At 37.6% G+C, this 21,788-nt stretch overlaps 1 protein-coding gene across 2 annotated transcripts in view; it reads right to left on the bottom strand.

Annotated features, from left to right (window-relative positions):
• The window catches only part of Rip11 (Rab11 interacting protein), a 90,506-nt gene that overhangs the window by 9,453 nt on the left and 59,265 nt on the right, over positions 1 to 21,788 (bottom strand). The window contains exons 9-12 of one of the 2 annotated variants that reach the window (XM_081761866.1): positions 20,038 to 20,310; positions 16,867 to 17,048; positions 9,965 to 10,131; positions 2,216 to 2,286 (exon numbers count right to left, since the gene is read on the bottom strand). In XM_081761866.1, the coding sequence (XP_081617992.1) occupies positions 2,247 to 2,286; positions 9,965 to 10,131; positions 16,867 to 17,048; positions 20,038 to 20,310 (662 nt within the window). In that variant the 3' untranslated portion in view covers positions 2,216 to 2,246. The remainder of the gene's footprint in view (positions 1 to 2,215; positions 2,287 to 9,964; positions 10,132 to 16,866; positions 17,049 to 20,037; positions 20,311 to 21,788) is intronic. The other variant, XM_081761867.1, reaches the window with a different exon arrangement.

A 21,788-nucleotide genomic window follows, 5' to 3' on the forward strand; every position in this document is an offset into this window, starting at 1 on the left:
ATCAAAGGCCTCACTATTCAACTTGGACGTGCAAAGTAAGTCTCAATTCACTCATGGTTCAGTAGTTATGGTACTCAGTTTGAGTACGAGAGAATGCGAGAGATCGGATTGGATTCCTGTTAAAGTGTAGAATTCTTCAAATGGTATCAAATGGTACTGAAATGAACAGTAAACCTTCAAACAAAATAAGACTTGAATGGAAAAGGCAGTTTCCAGATATCTGAAGTTTGTAACAATGGCAAATACCCTTACTTCAATTTGCTTTCTGCACTAAAAGTGTAGATTCATTCAAAAATTGGGATGAATTCAGAGAACTAAACACTTGGTATTGCTAATTCCACTAATCTACTTAATGGAGAAAAAAAGCACAAGTGAGGTTAAGGTTACTCTGACAACGTGATATTATAAACTTTTTTTTTTTTTTTTTTTTTTTATCATTCAGACATAATTCAAACTTTTAAAAGTAAAAAAACGGAACACGGCTTTTCACTAAGTAATCCTTTCAAAAAGCCAATTACATTTTTCAATTATACATACCGAGGAACAAAACTTCCTTTTTCATCTGAAATGCGTGGCAGTGATTTCCACAGTCTGTGGTATGTTCTAAATTTAGGTCACTATATAATGTATGCTGAAAATTATGATCAAGTCTTGGAGGAGGAGGAGGAGGAGGAGGAGGAAAGAATGAAGACACTTAAATGAAATACTTTGTGTTATACAAGAAGTTGCAAAAAAACTTTTTTTTTTTAATTCGTCCGAAAAAATGCGGCCTACTTAGAAACTAGTACTTGAAAAAAGAAGAGAAATATATCTGCGCAGCACACTCGAGTCACAATCTTTGAATTACTGAGCAAATTAAGACAAGGTATCAGACTTTTCAATATTTATAAAACGAATGAATATATACAATGCTATTATTTATCTTTTAATTACTTAATAATAAATTTCATCCAGAAACCATTTTACATTGGAATCATTAATGTGAAGGCGGGAAAGATTTTGTAAACGGAAATAAGCCAGGGTTCCCACTATTGCATTTTCCTACCCCAATTCCTTAATGTTATAGCATTTTAAAACATTTATAGTCATCGGGGTGATCTGGTTTAAATCAATGTGATATTTTCTCCATATAAATGATACTAGGATTTAGTATAAACTATTAAATAAGACATTTAATAAGATATTCCTATATTTGTCTAATGTTAATACTGTTATTTTAATAGATATACATAAATTTGTCAGAACTGTGACTTGCTTACTATGCACACAATCATATGAAGCAGAATCAAGCATGACTCATATTTCACTACTTCACAATTTAACGTTACTGATTATTTATAATACTTTGATTTAAAAAATGTAAGTTTTCAGCATTCAAATTTTTCCAGTTCTTACAGAAGGAAACAAATCTAAAAATATTAATGTATTATATTTTTGGGATTGTGTTACAATTTTTTTCTGTGCCTAATCGATTCCCTATTTTGGAATGAACTACACCGAAACTGGAAAAACTTATATTCCTGCTGATAAAGCAGAGGCGGTTAGAAGTTGACGAACTACTTGCAGCACAATAAACTCTTCTTGCTATTTCCACTACTCAATTTACACTAACTTCGCAGTGCTTCATTAAAAAACATGACACCTGAAAATCGTTTAGCTTTAGATTCAAATTTCACTAATCTAGGTAAGAAGGAAATACCAATGTATGACTGTGGCTGCTGTTCTTGTAATAATAATAATAATAATAATAATAATAATAATAATAATAATAATAATGTAAAATTCCACCTCCATGGTACGGAGTCCTAGAAGAGTTGAAGCTGGCCAGCCGGCATTTTAACAGGGTGGGATCAGCACATCGCTAATCCTATCACCGTTATTGCTAGTTTCCTAGACCAGAGATCACTACTTCTTAATTTAAGTAGCTTCCAAAATTCTGGTTGCCTCACGATGCTGGGTCATCACCCTCAGGGAATCGAAGGCGAGCCCGAGGCCTTATGTACGGAAGGTGTGCACGCTTACCACTGAATAACGTTGCAGTAAATTATTGCTATTATTAAACCTATAATTTAGCCATTAGACATCGAATTTTTCTTAAGGGGTACTTGGCTACGATTTAGCGGCATTTGCAGGCCACTTAGTGGTGTTTACAGTACTAATTTTGCCACCAAACGACACTGACTCAGTTGGAAGAGAGTTGGCTTCAAAATCGTACCTTAAAATGAATCCCTGGCAGACTCCTTTGCTTATTCTTGACTCCTCTCCATTTTGACCTGAACGAGATGCCTAAAAGTCACAAATACATAAATAAATTCCGATAAATGAGTATATAAAATTTAAATTGGACAATGATAATGAGGTAAATTGAACCTCAATTTGGAAGTTTACACATTAAAAGAGGGTCATTTATATTCAATTCTACATCTCAGCTTTTTTTTTTTTTTTTTTTTTTTTAATCAGTTCATGATTCTATTATAAAAGTATAAACGGCTGATTTAAATCTAAAAACAAGATTTAAATCAAAAACAACAAAAATGATTTTTTCCCAACCTGGTTATAATATTGATGTTCGTGGTCCCCGTCACTGTTTTTTGTAAGCTGTAATGTCAGGGGATTAACTTTCAGTTCCAAAATACCTGCAACGACTATCAAATTGAAAGAAATTGAACACTGGACTGCTGGCCGAAACACTTTTTACCTTTCTTTTTCTCTATCTTTCTATTAGCAGTGGCTTGAGTAAAACAGACATACCTTAATCGATAAACGGCATCTCCTTTCTTACCGCCATAGAAATTATTGTAAGGGCTTCACCGGTTTCAGCAATTTCGCCCTCAGTAGCGTTTTTGGTGGTAAACATTGATACTTTTGTACGAAGGGTAGGATAAAGATTTTCTTTTCAGCACTTTTTTTTTTTTTTTTTAAAGCAAGACTAGATAACTTCGTTCTTTCTCTTTACCAGGCTTCAACACGAAGTTTTTCCCCTCTCTCTCTCTCTTTCCTAGTGTCACTGCAATCGTTAGGGCCATTAAATCTATGTTCTCTCCAACTATGATCACAACCATTAGTTTTACACCGGTGTGTTAACGATTAGATAATCTGCTTTATCGGATGCATGGAGGGTAGTAATTGAATTTTGCTTTAATCTTCCTGATATTAAGGAGACTAAAAGAGAGTTATTGTTTTCACTTGATAGGAACATTTCTTGTTTTGTAGTCAAAGGATTGGGTTCACCAAAAATGATATTGGGAGATGGCCAGCATTGTCATTCTGCTTTTTTTTTATTTTTGTTTTGTTTTGTTTTGTTTAATATATGTACATTACCTACTTCATACCCGTCAAATACAATGGTGCAGTTCTTGCCGTAGTTGACTTTGACGTAAGAAATGTAGGTATCAAGCACATCACAATAAGTTCCCTGACGAGGCAAAATTACTCTATGGAGCAGAAACCCAAAATCGACTACGAAGAAGCTTCCTATCATATTCGGAAGATCCTGACTCATTTCGTCGAAGACGAAATAAATTGATAATTTTGTAGCATTTTTCTCATTTTCGATTCGTCAAAAAGTCTGCGGAATAGGCGGTAACTCATACCTAAAATACTCTCCCAATTCATCATCCCAGGAAAATGTACTTAAAATTCTTTGATAAAAGAGATCTGATTGTGTTCTATAGGTGTTAGGTGTGATCTAATTTCACTTCAGAGCTAATAGGACCTAAAGGAGTCAATTTAATTTTTGAAGATAATTTGACTTCCTCAAAATTATTTCCAATCAATATAACCATTGAAGCTTTATCTATTTCACAAGCGTTGTGACAATTAACCGCATTGTCACTACCCCCAGTTGATAAAGAAACCAATTCTTTGCGGGAAGCAAATAATAGATGAGCCTAAAACACGTCCTGAAATCTTTGCTTTCCGCAGCCACGTGTGTTAGTAACTGGTGGACAATATAATGCTACGAGACTTCGAAGTTTTCTACTGCCTCGCATAGCGCTGGAGTTTTATGAAGCCACTTTGAAATAACAGTTTCCGCGATCCGTCGTCGCTGAGTGAGACCACTACCTTCAGTCTTCATGCTCCACATTAATAAATGTCTGATACGCATGTCGCTTCATGTTCAAGACTATAGCTTATCTGTTCGCCTAATCGTAAAGTTAATATTTCTGTACAAACTGAACATAGCCAGTGTTCATATCGTCTCGCAAATTGTGCATGTTTTGTAAATATAATTTATGACTATATTTTGAATATGCCAGGTGCTCATTGCCATGTAAAAATGCAGCATTTCCTAAACACACTTCAAATGCAGCTCCCAGTTTCCCGTCCTCTCAACTTCAACAAATGAGCTTCAATAATTATAAGTGCGTAACTCCGCTTCAATAACAGTCACATTCGTCCATATTTAACGAAAAATATGAATCAAAGCATTCAACTACTGTTTCTTGCAACAGAAACCATTTTAATATTAATTCTTTATCTACTAATCGGTTTGTACGAAAGCATACCGAAAAGCGGAATACATGGCATTGTACATAATATTATGCTTTTCAATTTCTGCCTTTGACTTTTTCAACTGCGGTCAATTTTTAGGAGATAAAAAGCAACCGCGTGTGACGTCATTTCGCCGCTATTTTATCAAGATGGCGGCTAATGGACAAGTCGGATTTAAAAAGACTTTTAATATTTCATACATTACTATACGAACAATTTTGTGAAGAGAAACATGTTTTCTAATTTTGTCAACTTTTGCTTTAAAAAATACTAAAATGAGTGTACTGTACAGGCTTTCTGTCAAACATGCTCATCTTATCTATAGAGTGGAATAAAAATCATAACTCACCAAACCAGCAGATTTTTTATTTTTCTATTGTTCATTTCACATGCTCGTTGCTCTAAGCGAGTTGTTGGCGTTTGTGAGTCCACGTGAGAAGCGGATAGCATCGAGGGTGTTTGGTGAAATAGCACATATGTTTAAGTGTGAAATTACAAGAGAATACTCTTTTTATCACGAAGGTAAGGGATAAGGAAGATTTTTTTTTTCACAATATCCATTCTAAAGGGGGGAGGGGGTAAAGGTGGGTTCAAAATTACACCCAAGAATAGTGTGTCCCACGAGTCCCTGACTTTATACAGATGAAACTAGGCATATGAACTCTTTATTGAAAATAAAAGAAAATGTGTTCCAGAGTTTTCAAAAATTCCGCTCCAAAGGGAGGAAAGAAGAGCATTTATAAACTACTCCAATTTCCCATCATTTAATCCGAGGATTCATTAAAGTTGAAGATGTGAAATTCAGTATATAAACTCTTAAATAAAAGTAAGAGAATACGTGTTTCAGAGTTTTCAAACATTTTGCTCCTAAGGGGGTAAATGGAACAATTTCTTTATTATTGAAATTTCCCTTTATTTATTCACAAGATGCCAAATGCGGGGATTCGCTTAAGTTGAAGATGTGGCATTCGGTTTACAAACTCTTCATTAAAAATAAGGAGCACGTGTTTCTGTGTTTTCGAAAATTTCGCTCCAAAGGGAGAAAGGGAGACATTTATAAAATAATTAAATCTTCCTTCGCTTAATAAGCAAGTGCCGAGTGTGAGAGTTTGCTTTCTCGCTTAAGTTGAAGATCTGGAGTCCGGTATATAGACTTTTAATTAAATATAAAGAAACACGTATTTCTGCATCTCTGTGAACTTCGATTCTAAGGAAAAAATAAATAAAATAAAAACAAAAAATAAAAATTTCAACCATACTGAAATTTACTTTTATTTATTCACGAAGTGCAAAATGTTAGAATAAGGGAATGTGTGTTTCAACGTTTTCGAAAATTTCGCTTCTAAGGGGTAAAAGTTGGGTCATTTCTATAATGTACAAATTTCTCTTTCTTTATTGAAAAAGTGCCCATTGTAACGATTAATTTAAGTTGAAGATGTAAAATTTGACATACAAACTCTTAAATAAAAATATAAGAATACGTGTTTCAGCATTTTCTAAAAATTTCACTCTTACGAGGAGAAAGGGGAACAATTTGTTCCATATTGAAATTTCCCTTTATTTATTCACAAGGTGTCAAATGTCTGAAATCGTTTAATTTTAAAATGTGAAATTCGGTTTATAAACTCTTCACTAAGATGAAGGGAGTTTTCAGAGTTTTCGAATGTTCTGCGCCTTAGAGGAAGGGGGGACGGGAAAGAGTCAATTTCTATTGTATTGAAATTTCCCTTTATTTATTACCAAGATGTCGAAATATGGGAATTCACTTAAGTTGGATATAAGAAATTCGGGGTATATAAATTATAAAAAAAAATTGGGAACATATTTCAGTTCTCGAATATTCTGCTCCCAAGTGGGAAAAGAAATCTTGCAGTTTTACGTCCCACGGTTATGCCGGTTAGGCTAAAGGAGATGGTGATGAGAAATGAATGAAATGGTGGAATGAATGAAGTGGGAGGAAACGGAAGAACCCCGAAAAAACCCAGGAACACGATGTTTGTCCACCACAAAGCCCACTTGGTGCAAGCTGGGAACGAATCAGAGACCCCGTGCACCAGAGGTGAACGCTCTACCACTGAGCCACCGTGCCTCCGAGGGAAAACTGGAGTCGATTCTGTAACATCAAAATTTTCCTTTCTTCATTGAAGTGTGTCCAATCTGAGGATTCGCTTAGGTTGAACATGTGAAATTCGGTGTAATAAACTAAATAAGGTAAAATATATTTCGGCGTGTTCGAAAATTCCGCTCTCAAGAGCGAAAACTGGAATCAATTCTAAAGCATACAAATTTCCTTTCTTTATTCAGGAAATGCTCAATGTGAGGATTCGCTTAAGTTGGAGTGTGAAAATAGGTATATAAACTAGAAAGTCCCATTTTAAGTAGAAAGAGGCATTTTCTATTTTTTCCCCTCTGCATTGAAAGCGATGTTGTTTGTGATCGCATCACAGGAAAATGGCTGAAAACTTTGAAATAAATTTTGGAACATATTTACTATCTACCCTGAGCTAGGTTTCATCACCACTTTGATCAAGGGCGTATCCAAAAGGAGTGTGGGATTTAAAATTAATGAGTTGAGTTGATTTTGAGTTTGTCAATTTCAGCAGCCAGGCTACATGAGACGGGACCTATTTAACGTGGAATCCGAACCACATGAGCTCCCACCGGGAATCGAACCTGGGTCTCCCACCCCAGAGGCGCGTATGCTAACCGCTTAGCCACGAGGGAGCTCTTTCAAAATTAATGAGAAAAATAGAGTATCTCATGAGCCCTCAGTTAGGAAGATGAAAATCTGTTTATAAACTCCTTACAACGAATAAGGGGAAAGTGATCTACCCTTTTCCAAAATTCCTGTTTTAAGGGAGAGGAGGAGCAATTTCTTAGTTTTTGAAATAGACGTTGTCTGTTGTTTGTGATCGCATCTCGGAAAACGGCTAACCTATTTTAAATGAATGTTGGAAAATAGTTAATTTCTGCCTAAAGTTTTCTATCATGTCACACTGATTAAGGGGCAATCCCTAAAGGAATAGGAAAGTTCAAAATTTATGAAAAGACGTATCATATGAGTTATTATAATACTTTCATTAATATGTGTATGAAATGGAGGGAAAGAAGTTCAAATATTTAACATAAACCTATTCTCCCCGTCCGAAGAACGGGCATTTCAGCTATTAACTTTATAGCTTTGAGATGAATATTCCGGGTCGCTGAGATGAATAGTGACTCTGCCGATGCCGTTTAAGTCGAAACTGATCGACCATTGACATGGGGATGAGGAGTTAGGGGTGGAAACAGTGTTACCTGTAAAAGTAATCAAAAACGACCGATATTAGTTTTTAATCCATATCTTTTGGGGTCTCTGAAATGAACAACGGCGCTCCTGATTTCGTTTAAGTTCAGCCCCAATTGGCATAAAGATTGAAAGGGGGGAGACTACAGATTTTTTTCATTAGTTTCATTGAAATATGTATCCTAAGGGGCTGAGGGGTTCGAATCATTCGAATAAACCTATTCTCCACGTGCGAAGGTGAAATTCAGCTCGTCATAGCATATCTATAAGTTTGGTGAGTCTGTCACATGAGATATCAAAGAATAAGATCAATTTTTATCTCTTATCCGATTAACTTCTAAATTGACTCAAATTTTGCTCTGCTTCTGAAAGGTAAATTAGCTTAAAACAACAAAATTCACACAATAACATGTTTTTAACACAGTCTTTGGCAGCGTATTATTCAAATTAAAGTCAACAAGGTATGAACCATTTTGTTAAACGTGTTAAAGATTACTACCGTGATAAAGTAGTCAGAGAAATATTACTTACGTAAACATTTCAGAAACTAAGAAGCAGTTATGTCGAGTTATATCGTCAAAATATCATGCGTGCTTTCAAGTAGGTAATTTTCTCATCTTCACGGAAAATTTAACACATGAAGGTTTCACGAAAATAAAACTCACTTGGACTGAATTCTTTACAAAGGAGAAGTGTAACCACGGCTAAATATCAGAAGTGGCCAGCTAGATCCATTACATGTTTTGTCAGTTCAATACAAGCTGTCAACTAATACTGGCAGGTCGTTGTTAATGCTTTATAGGGCATACAAAAATCTGGCAGATTCTCCTGTTAAATTATCTCAATTTTTTTTTTTTTCCACTGGTTGACAATGACTAACAAACAATATTTAGCCTAGGATACTACAAATCCCTGTTTGATACGGAGAGGAACAAGGAAACATTGTTTTCCAATTTTCTGTGACTCACTTCTAACAAGCTTACGCAGACATTCATGAGAAGTTCAGCAATTAAGAAAAGCATGTCACTAGCGGTAATGGCTCACAAGGAACTTGCTGAATGCAAATGTCCGATGCGATAATACATTTATTGAACATTTTTCAGTATCCTTGTAACTTTACACACAAATATTTTTTTGTTTTATTTTCGTTATCTCAAACGACAAAAGGAGCGATATAACACGAAAATAATAAGAAACTGAAAAGTTAAAATTAAACAAACAGGAGACCAGGAGGAATAAATATAATCAACGTAGATGGTTATGTACGCACACTAAAAAAGCGAAGAAATTGTACACAAATGTACTTATAACAGTATATAGTATTTTGGTGATATGGGGCATTTTTTGGCCTAGTGCATTCTTCTGTTACAAGGAAAAACTGACTATACTTACCATCTGTGCTACGATCTCCACTGGATAAATAAATTTATCTTACTGAAGTAGTAATTATTTGTCATGACTGGTCCAACGTAACTCATTTAATGTTTATCTATATATAGCCGCAATATATAATTACAGAAAACAGTTCTCCAAGGCAGTTAATTCTAAAACTCTGCATTTCTTAGCAAAGTAAACGCTATTTTTATCTATTAATAAGAAAAGTCTACGAGTGATGTTTATGGAATATCTGGGGAGCTAACATACTATATTTTTATAATTTTGCTTACAACTATCAGAAGAAACTCCTACCAACTTTCTTCAGTTCAGATACATGTTCAAAATATTTACTTAACGTGATTTCTTTCCCTAAATTGATACACACTTTTATATCTTTAGAGGGCCTTGGGAACTAATTTCGAGAAATGTACAAATAGATAAGAAATAGAACCAAACGGGATTATATTCACACCCATAACCTCATACTTCTATCTATCTTCTTTTTTGTTCTCTACTGATTTGTTTAGAATTAAAATAGTTACTCTCTAAAACAGTACTCTAACTGCGACCAGGAACGACAGTATAAAACAGAAGCGTCTTGTGCAAATACTTGCAAGATCAGACAGTGAAAGAAGTGTTTCAAACGTCACCGTGAAATTGTGCCAAGTGCTCAAAAACTGCTCTTACGTTACTTGCTGTACCTTATGTCTTCAATGATTCCCCCAGCTATACTTTTAGAATATAGAGCACTCTCTTTCACTGGTATATGAAGATTTACGTGAATTATTTTGAAATTCCTTTTCTAACCTTATAGTGGCTGATGCTTTGCACGTGACATACGGATTCTGAAGAATTCGTGGCGTTGTCTCCATAACTCGCACTAGCAAATTGTCTAAATAGTCTTCTAGGTCTTTCATTCTTAGATTTTGATGTTCCACTGTCAGTTGTAAATTGTGAATCATCTCGATCAAGTCCTGGAACAACAATGAAAAAAAGTTAGTAATTTTAAAATGTTCAAACTTTGTTCATTAAATCTGAAGAATTTCTACGAGAAACTTATGATTTTTTTTTTTAAATTCTATTATTAACTGCAAGTGAAATAAATAATTCCATAAATGTAATGACGATTACAGAAATTTAAGCACCCAGAAAGAAGTCATGATTTGAAGTTAAATATTACGTCAAAAGGTAACGTGCTTGTACACGGGTGATTAAATACATGATGTAGAAACATACAATGTAATGTTCCATTTGAATATGTGAACATAGCCCATTGTTACCGACTGAATACTTAGAACTATATATTCAATTCTAAATTTTAGGGAGGAAGCGATGGAAATAATACGAATTATGGCACGAAGTGAAACTAAATAGCCTCAACTATCATTCACTATCATAATACGAGGTGTACACCAAAAATACGTGCCGTTGTTCTAAAATCCCCCCCCTTTTTTTTTGGGGGGGGGGAGGTATTTCAGGAAAGTAAATGCGCTGTGGGAGATCTTCAACCTTCGTCTCTAAGCAGTGCAGGTTTTGTTTACTACGTGGCACCAGTTGACCCCAAAGTGCATGAATGAGTAATACGTGTTTCTGATATTGTTCGAGGACATGGAATTTTCGGTTGAAGTGCAACGGGTAATTTTAACACTTCCTCACCGCAGCTGGACACTGTGCAGCCGATATTCATCGCCAATTCGAGTATGTTTGTGGTGACGGTGGTCTTGCAGGAAACAGGAACTGGGTGCGAGAGTTCAAAGCAGGGCGAACAAGTGTGAAAAAAGAGCAGAAAAATGAAATCTGTAAGGTTTACGCCCAACGGTTATGCCGGCTAGGCTAAAGGAGGCTGTGATGTTGAGAAATGAATGAAATGGTGGAATGAAGAAAGTGGGAGGAAACAGGAGAATCTCGAGAAAACCAACGTACACCGTGTTTGTCCACCTGTAAGCTCATTTGGCGCGAGCGGGATCGAACCAAGGACCCCATGCACCAGAGGTGAACGCTCTACCACTGAGCCACCGCGGCCATGAAAGATGAGCAAAGATCTGGACGTATAATAACAGCATCAACTGACGATAACATTGCCCATGTTGAAAATTTCATCATGGAAGACAGGCGTATCACCATGCAGGAGATTTGTGATACACTGGGGCTAACAATGGGATCAGTAGAACGTATAATTACAAATGAACTGGGCTTAAGGAAAGTTTCTTCACGCTGGGTTCCGCGAATGACGATCAAAAAGGGGCAAGGACTCGATCAAGTGTTGCAAATTTAACATGCTTCAGAAGTGAGGGACGCAATTTTTTCCAAAGTATTGTGGCAATGGATGAATCACAGATTCCACTCAGAGATAAAAGGGTAGTTGATGCAGTGGGAACATAAATTTGCCACCACCTCAAAAAATTTCGTCAGATGGCATCTAATAAGAAGGTGCTGTACGTTATTTTCCGGGATTTCCAAAGAATAATATTGTCCCATCCTGTTCCGAAAGGTCATACAATTACGGGCAAGTATTTTCGTACACTTTTGGATACAGAATTTTTGGTGAAATTGACTGAGAAACGACCGCAAATGGCAGTTTTATCTTCCATATGGGCAATGCACCACCGCACTGTGCTAGTGTTGTGACCTCATTCTTGGCTGACCACGGTATTGAATTTCTACCACATCCACCCTACTCAACATATTTAGTCAGATTGTTCTCAAACCTTAAGGATTCTCTTCGTGGACGTCATTTTGACAGTAGGTCATTCCTGGGAAGTGCTATTTTCCAATATCTGAAACATACCTCCAAAGATGACTATGCCACATGCTACACAAAATGGACGGAGCGATGGCAACTGTATATCAACAAAAACAGAGTTTGCTGAGAAATAGACAGATTAGTTTCCTGTATTTCCTTATTCTTGGAAATTAGAATGAAAAATGAAATGAAATCTTTAAGTTTTACGTCCCACGGTTATGCCGGTTAGGCTAAAGGAGACGGTGATTATGAGAAATGAATGAAATGGTGGAATTAAGAAAGTGGGAGGAAACGGAAGAACCCCGAGAAAACCCACGAGCACGGTGTTTGTCCACCACAAAGTCCACACGGCGCGAGCTGGGATCGAGCCCGGGACCCCAAGCACCGGAGGTGAACGCTCTACCACTGAGCCATCGCGATTATTATTTTTTTGTTTTTTAGTTTAGCGTTCCTTTCAGCAGCGAAGCTATATGAGACGTGGACCTACTGATTAACGCGAAATCCGAACCACATGAGCTCCCGCCGGGAATCGAACCCGGATCCCGCACGCCAAAGGCGCGTACGCTAACCGCTTAGACACGAGGGAGATTTAAATTTGAGAGTGTGTCTGGATTAGGTCATCACTCTTCCGTGGTGGTCGGCTGCGAAATGCCATTATCTGCGAGTTGCTACGTTAAGCGATCGGCATATTTGCGAGGGGCAACGAAGCAGCAGCGATCAGAGGTGTTGCCGTAGTGACTGACAATCGATGGACGGTTTCCGGCCGTATTTATACCGTCTCACAGCCATTACTGAGAATAGTAGAAGGGGAATAAATCCCTTTTCTTCGTCAGCATTGGAAGATGCGGAAGCTGGAGAGTGTTATTCCTTTTCTTCTTCATATTTTTCTTTTTTCTCATCTCAGTTAGGGATGGTAGATATACCCTAACTAAATATTGCCAATTCTATCCCTGGAACTACATATAACTTAAAAATAAAATCTGATCAAACAGTTATTATTACTAATCTGCATTACAGATCCGGCAATTACTGTCTTCATCACGCATATCATTTTTATATGAGATTAAGGCAATGACATATTACAGAAACTAACACAAATTTGTTGCAGTAAGTGTTACTTTGGTCACATTTTATTTTTATTTAAGATATATTCTTAATGCGAAGAAGTCGACATAATAAAAGACCTGAGAGCTAAGAAGATTAGAAACGAAATTAAGATTTATTTCTAACAATACTCTTTATTTAATCAAGGGATGATAATACTAAATCTTAAGTTGCCCAAGTAAAATTGTAATATGCTTTTACCCAACATTATTCTAACATCATGTTAGAAAATTAAAATAAAATAAAATAGATTGGATATTTTAACCACAGTATATTTGGTTGTCTTCTGAATGACTCTTTTAATGAAAATTTGCTGAGTTCTCCCATTTAAATTTATGATCATTATAGTGGAATGTGCGCATGTTTGCTGTTCGGTGTGTTTTAATCTAACGATATTTGATTACTTGATTGATAATAGATGTGTGTACATTTACTACAGTACGTTATATAAAATATACTACAAGGTGGTGCAAGAAAACGGAAAATTTTGAATCTAGGAAAAGCAACACTGTAGCACCGGAATTTGTTCGGGAATGATACTACATCATTGAGAAGGTTTTCCCATTCAACTATGATGGAACATTGGAGTGGTGCCGAACTTGTGTTCTCTGGAAGGCTGGTTATTACACATAATAGTGGTATTCCATGGCCTCCGAAATTCTCTGAACTCAGTATCTGCCATTTCTTTCAATAGGGATATCACACAAGCATTACAGAGCTTTCCGTACGCCCAGACGGAGCATACCTTTCCGATGTGGTCTTCAAGAAGGGAAGTGACATATCTGGAGTTACTAACACACATACATCTGGGTTGAAAACGGCCTGGCGTCGACGCAGCGCCGGGCTGATTGTGGTGATGTTAGGGCAAACTCTATACTACGTCAGCAGAAGTACTGGGTGTTCAGAAAGTAACTATGCAGTGCCATGTTGTGGTGTGTTAAGTGATGACTGATATAATTGTCAGTTAGTAATACAACATTTTCCATTGTTTAACATATTTGAACCATATTTGGCCGGGTATTTGTATTTGTTCACAGGCCCGGTCTGATTGAAGACCAACGTCTTGTGTGGCATCATTGGGATCCAAGTCATATGCTGACGATTGAACAAAGAGTGTTTCTTGTGGAGCATGTGTTCCGCAATGGAGAAAAGTTTACCTCAGCAGTGCAAGCTGCATTTGCAGTAAAGTTCCCAGGAGTGAAGATGCCTAACCGCAATGCTGTACGGAACCTCTTCACCAAGTTTCAAAAGACCGGAGGCGTTCATAATGCTCTAAAATCAGGTAGGCCATCCACAGCCACATCCGCAGAGAAGGTGGCGGAGATGCAAGACGTGATGCTGCACAGTCCAAAGAAATCGGTTAACGACTAGCTCAGCAGGCCCACGTGTCCGTGGGTTCCGCTTACAAGATTATCCGGAAGTCACTGTCCATATATCCGTACAAAATTTCGGTCGTGCATGAACTGAGAGACACTGATCGCCTGGAGCGTGTAAACTTTTGCAACTGCTTCCTGTCCTTCTTGCAGGACAATGGTGAGGGGATTCTTGACAAAACGTTTTTCACGGATGATGCATGGTTTCACCTCTTCGGTTACGTGAATAGCCAGAATAGTCGTGTGTGGAGTACGGAGAATCCGAATGAATTTCATGTATCCCCACTGCATGATCAAAAGGTTGGTGTTTGGTGCGCCGTGACTCGTAAACGCATCACTAGGGCCATTTTCTTTCAGGACACCATAAATGCAGAACGGTACTGCACTTGTATTCTGGCCCTTCCTAGGTGAACTGAATGAGGACAAAATTGAGAATGTCTGGTTCCAACAGGATGGGACGACTGCACATACCGCCCACAAGGCGATGAGGAGCTTTTTACAGGACATCTTCGGTGACCGTATCGTCTCTCGAGGATCTGGCCTCCGCGTTCATCCGACTTGCCTCCACCGGATTACTTTCTATGGGGTACGGTGAACGGAAAGGCCTATGAAGGCAATCCGCACATCATACACGAACTCCAAGCTGCACTGACACGTCACATTCGGAACATCACTCCCGCTGTTCTGCACAACGTTTTCAAGAACATGCAAAAGCGTGTGCAACTGTGTCTTCAAATGCAAGGGGATCACTTCCAACATCTCTTATAACTTCCATGACATTAAAGTTTAGCTTCGAGTTGCTTTCAATTGTTTAAAGTGGTTTACGGAAAATAAAATGCGGCAAGTTATGCACTGCATAGTTACTTTCTGAACACCCTGTAGAACGGCAATATGCAGTGAACTGAGCATACGGTGATATTGTAAAATGGACGACCTCTCTGATTTCCAAAAAGAACAATTCCAAATTGTTGGCGCTCGGTTATATGATGCGAGGGTGATGAAAATGGCAAGTGCGTTGGGTTTGTCGCGAAAAACAGTGTCCAAGGTGATGACCTATAAAACTCACGTCAAAAACACAAGCGAAGAGGAGAGCGGAAGAAAATCCTCAGTGATAAGTCTTGCCGGACATTAAAATGGATTGTCACTCAATACTGTGGTCCGATTGCGGAGCAAGTCGCGGAGGAACTCAAGCAGCACCTCCCACAGCCTGTGTCGACAATCACAGTCTGCCACGAGTTGCATGACATGGACATATGGGAGTCGGACTGCACTGATGAAATCGCTGATAAGTGACTATAACGCTTTAGCACGACACCAATGGTGTCGAGAATATGGAACATGGACCGACGATGACTAGAAATGTGCGATGTGGTCGGACAAATCATAACTCACCTTATTTGAAACCACAGGCCATGTTTATATATGGCGAACGTCTAAAGAAGTGTATAAACCACAGGTCTACGCCCAACCGTGAAACATGGCGGTGGCCCTGAAGTTGTGAGCCGCAATATCCTAGGTTTCACTGGGTTCTGTGCTAACGTTTATCAGTCGCGTTACTCCCCGTGATTATGTCCTCATTTCAGGGGACCATGTGATTCCCATGGTCTAGATATTGTTTTCTGGCAATGATGTCATTTTCCAGGATGATAATGTACCTATTGACATAGCTGAAACTGTTGCGGAGTGGCTTAAGGAACATCGAGACGAAGTTGAGCACATCTCCTACCCGCCCAATCCTCGGACCTGAAAATAAGTGAGCATCTGTAATCTAATTTGGAGACACAAAGTCGGCGCCATTTACGCCTCCATCTTCTCTCACGGAACTGAGTGATACACTACTCACGGAATGTTGTAATATTTCACTTGCTATCATTTCACAACCTCTATGACTATTTGAAGCCGTATCAGAGCTGTTCCGAACGCGAAAGCTCCAACCTCATAATAATCTGGTAAGCTGCACTATTTTCAGATGTTTTTATTATTTTGATGCACATTTGTAGTTACTGTCATTGTAAATGGCATGTATTTCCATCATTAAATGTATTTTTTTCTGTTGTTTATCCATGTGTTTTACGTAATGAAATTTTCCTGTTTTTCTGCGATACTCTGCACTTAGTTCACAAATGTGTAATTTAAATAGTTATAATGGGTTCTCGAGAAAAATGGGTACAAGCCAAGATGTCATGAGTTCGATTCCCATAGGCTCATACAGCATAATCATGTGACATAAGCTTATACAAATTGAACTATGAAACCGTGATCACAAACACAAAAACAACAATCAACGTATGTTCTTTATTGTCATGAATATGCAGTATAATTACAGTCTTGTAAATCTGTAAACTGTAAAAGTGAAAATGTGAAAAGTCAAAACATCTCCATTACTTAAAAAACCTCAAGCACATCATCGTTGAGCAATTACAAACGTTCAGTGCAAATTCAAACGTTGAGTTGCAGTGCAAACGTTCATTTTGAAGGTTCGTACTCACCTCTCTCGATTTGCCTTCAAATTTCTGAATTACTTCTACGGGTAATTTACCAGACGTTTTGCCAATCTGCATGCCATCTGTTTCCCCTCCAATTATAATTCTTTCGTACGATGCACTAGCTTGCACAAGAGCGCCCAGAGTTGAATTGTTGTTTTCAGTAAGTAGCTCTGTTTGTTTCGATCCTATAAGGAACAATAAATAACAAATAACAATAAAACGTCCTAGGAAAAAAAAGCTATTTCACACGCTTAAGGATGTACACTAATATACTATTTCTCATGTCCAAGTTATACATTTCAGAACTTTCACCATTTTTTATATAATAATATACGATATGTGGCTCTATGGTTAGCGTACGTATCTCCGGCGTGGGAAATTTGGGATCGATTTTCGAAAGAAGCTTACGTGGTTTAGATCCCACATTAAGCTGTGGGTTTACGTCCCACACAGTCATGGTGCTGAAAGGGACATTAAAACCCAATCCAATCAATATTCGTAAGTCAACTGTGTCTTAAAAGAACACCAGATCTAGTTTCTTAATAAACAGAGTAATTTATTCGAAAAGTGTTGACATTTTAACCTGTACTAATACAATTCTAACAGGTCGAGTATGACTATATGAAAATGAAATCTTCAACATCCCACAATTATATCTTTTAGGCTATAAGAGAAGAATAATTAATAAATGATAAAGATTGGATTGGATTTGAGTTTAGCGTCCCATTCAGCAGCGAAGCTATATAAGACGTGGATCTACAGCTTCACGTGGGATCTGAACAACATGATCTTTCGCCGGGAATCGAACCCGGGTACCCCATGCCAAAGATGCGTACCATCTAGCAACGAAAGTTGCAATAAATGAAAAGAAAAATAGTGATTACGAAAAAACTGATATGAGAATGTGGTAGGAAACAGGACGATGTTGTCCACTACACTCAAATGATCTGAGATCGAATCAGGGACTCCTCGCACCAGAGATGGAAGCTCTACCAGATTCACAGTATAGTGCCTCCATAAGTATGAATATATATATACTAGCGTTATTTTAGGTTTCGCTTTTTGTGCTTTCACACTGCTAAACAAATTCAAATTTGCGTAGCAACTTTTAAGTCTTGTATTGATTTTTGGCAGTGTAGGAAATTATTATTTTCTGTTTTATGTGGATAGGAAATAATTAAAATCAACATTCTTTATATATCAAATAATAATGATAAATAAAAACAACGCAAAGAAAAAGTAATTTCTGCTGTGTATATATACGGTCAACTTTGTCCTATAGAATATCTAAGCTGGTAGCTGGTTTTGAATGCGTCTAGTATCGAGTTTTACTGAATCCGTAACGCTGTCACAAAACAGAGAACTGGAATTATGCACTCTTCGAAGTGAATCTTCATTTTTACGGTATAGACATAAGTAAATTTTACCATAATTGTTCATTACCTAACTGATATTGTACCCACATGATACTCAAATTAAGTTCATTTTCTTCCTTTTTCAAAAATTCTAAACCAAACACTACTTTTCTTTCTGCACTTTCAATAAAAAGCAAGAGGGGTTATCAAAAAGAATACTTCTGAACCAGTGCGGTGTAACTACTATCTACTAACTACGATTCAGGTGCTTTATTTCAAGATGCAATGTAAGGTCGAAGCACACAAGATATCTTTGTCGTCAATTCTATTACCAGTCTCTAGTAATATGGTGTAGTCCGTAGTGGGTTGGTTTGTATTATTGAGAACCTATAATACATCTAAAACTGAAAGGTTACTTTTGAGCAAGGGAATATTTATATTGAAGGACCGTTCTGTCCTACAGGAAAGACAATGATAACTTAAAAAAAGCACGGTCATAAATCGATCGCATCCCACGATATTGCTTAAATAAAACATGTAATGTTTTATTTAATATGTAAGTACCCACAGAGTAGTGTAAAAGTCACAATCGGGTGAGGATACATAGATTACTAATGTAAATGCAATAACCTGTGTGTCTGCATTGAACTAAGCAAGACATGATGTCAATGACTTAACTTTTCGCTGTTAACCTTTCTCGGTGCATAGTTGGATTCGTTGCTATAAGCGTTGTCATAAGGGTAGACCTTCAACCATGGAAAATTTATTTTGGCTCGGGTGACGAGACAGTGTGTGTATATGGCAAAATTAAAAAAAAAAAAAAATTAAAAAAAAATGAAATCTTTGAGTTTTACGTCCCACGGTTATGCCGGTTAGGCTAAAGGAGATGGTGATTATGAGAAATGAATGAAATGGTGGAATGAAGAAAGTGGGAGGAAACGGGAGAGCCCCGAGAAAACCCACGCACACGGTGTTTGTCCACCACAAAGATGGCAAAATTCAAATATGATACGATACATATATATATGAATTTATTTCGGCGAGGAAAACAAAGGAAACAAGCGACTGAGAAGGATTAAAACTCGCATTTAACAGTATTATACAAACACTGTAATCAGTCTTGAATATTTTTGGTACAAGATTAGACCTCCTGCACGGAAAAACTCATGGGTGTATATAGTCATATGGGTTATTGAAAGAAAAGACTAAAAGTTACCATCATCACGTTCAACTGGTTTGACCGATTTGTTTTCGTTATGTAGCCTTTTGATCCTGGGAAAACAAGAAGTTATTATAAATGAAGATCGAATTCATGTTGCAAAGTGTAAAATAATAACCATAAATCGTTCCCACTCCTTGGTGATCAAAACCCAGTTGCATCTGTTTGTGAATCTACAATTAAGAGCCAGTAGACGGGAAAATGCAAGGATGTATGACTATCAAGATCCTTCCACTGGCTAGCGCTTTGTCTTACTGAGCATTTTGTATGATCGAATTATCTTCTAGAGACCATTTAAATAGGTGAACTCAAACGTAGAAAGGCGAAAAAAAAAAAAAAAAAACTACACTGGGGGCCAATACTTTGGCTACGTATTACCCATCTAAGTACATAGCATTTGGTCGCTTATAGCTTGTAGGCTGAAGCACTAACAAGTTTATTTTAGTTTACTATTCTCGTAACTTGCGTACTATTCGTTGAGCAATACCTACAATAATGTAACGAAACAAAACAAATGCTTTTCAACCACTGAACACTTGAGTTACAATAAAGTTAAAAAAAAATTAGGCAAACAGCATACAGAACAACAATGAACTTTACCTCTTCGAAAATTCCTGAACCTCCTCGCCAACTTCAATTTCTCTTTCTCATCATCTTTCCTCTCTGTATCACCGTTTTCAGAGTCATCTTTTTTCTTCGGAGACTCAACGTGAGCATTACTAATTACTGGAAAGTGATTTTCTGTAACAACTGGTGATTCACTAGTGACACAAGTTTCTTCTTTCGGTTCCTCTTCCTCGGGCTGACTACTTAGCAACACTTTTGATGTTTCCCACGATCTCTTGGGCATATCATGTATTGTAGTGAATCCATCTGTAAGGAAAATTAATACATTTCTTAGTTTTTTCCTGACAAAACTACTAGCTTTAATAAAGCAACGAAAACACTAATCTAATCTAATCTATCTTCTAATATAAATAAAACAAAGAGTTTGTTTGTATGTTTGTCTGTCCGTGTGCGATCTGGGGACCAGACGACTGGACCAAGAGTTACCAAATGTTGGTCACGGGTACCTTGGTCCAGGTCCCAGACCAAGACGAAACGATTTTTCTTTTTTTTTCAAAATTCGAACCAGGGAAGGGGGTAGTTTACCGGGACATGTAAAAGTAGTAGAAAATGACCGATATTAGTGTCGAATTCATAGTTTTCGCAATCGCTGAGATCAGTGGTGAAACTCCGATCGCATTCACCCCATTCGGCTACGGGCCGGGGGTCACCAGGGGTATACCGAGGCATGTAAAAATAATCCAAAATGGCCAATATTAGTGTCAAATCCATAGTTTTTGCGGTCGCTGAGATCAATGGTGACACTTCAATTAGCGATGATTTGCAAATTCAGCTACCATTGCATATGGGCCGGGGTCACTTGTGGGGCGTTACTGAGACAGGTAAAAATAATCCAAAATGACCGATATTAGTGTCAAATCCATAGTTTTTGGGTCACTTAGATGGTGAAACTCCGATCGCATTCACCCCATTCGGCTGCGGGCCTAGGATCACCGGGGAGGGGGGGGGGGGGTGCCGAGCCATGTAAAAATAATTCAAAATGGCCCTATTACTGTCAAATCCATAGTTTTCGGGGTCGCTGAGGTCAATGGTGAAACTCAAGATCGCGTTTATTTTGAAATTTAGCCTCCATCAGCTAACGAACGGAGGCAATAATAGGGGGGTGGGGGTATCGAGACATGTAAAAATAATCCAAAATGACCGATATTAGTGTCAAATTTATAGTTTTCGCTGTCGCTGAGATGAATGGCTATACTCCCATAGGCGTTGACTTCCAAATACAGCCCCCATCGGCTGGGAGCCAGAGTTTTTTTTTTTTTTTTTTTAATTCGGACCAGGGGGTCTAAGGGGGAGTTTTCCGAGATATATAAAAGTAGTAGAAAATGGCTGATATTTTCTTCGTTGTTCAGTTTGTTTACACACACATTTTATCTGACCCATGCGAAGAATGGGTATATTCATTTAGTATTTAAAAATATAATTATCTTCTAATCATTACGATTAAACACACATTGCTCTCATTCCAAGAAAAAAATCAATGAAATAAAGGAAGACAAAGTAAAGGTACAGGTCACATTTATTACGGACAAATCCTAGTTCGAGCTTTACTGTCCCTGTAAACAACCTTCTAAGTTTTCCATAGTTCTATCAGAAAGTCGAAATGGTACCTTATAAAGTCTAATGTTTCTTTACCCCTCTTCGCTGGTCTAGTGGCTAGAGCGCTTGTATCTGGTACACGGGGTCCTGGGTTCATTTCCCGGTGCAACAGCCTTGAAATATGAACG

Source organism: Thermobia domestica, chromosome 6, assembly GCF_964235325.1.
Source record: "Thermobia domestica chromosome 6, izTheDome1.hap1.1, whole genome shotgun sequence".
Lineage (NCBI taxonomy): Eukaryota > Metazoa > Arthropoda > Insecta > Zygentoma > Lepismatidae > Thermobia > Thermobia domestica.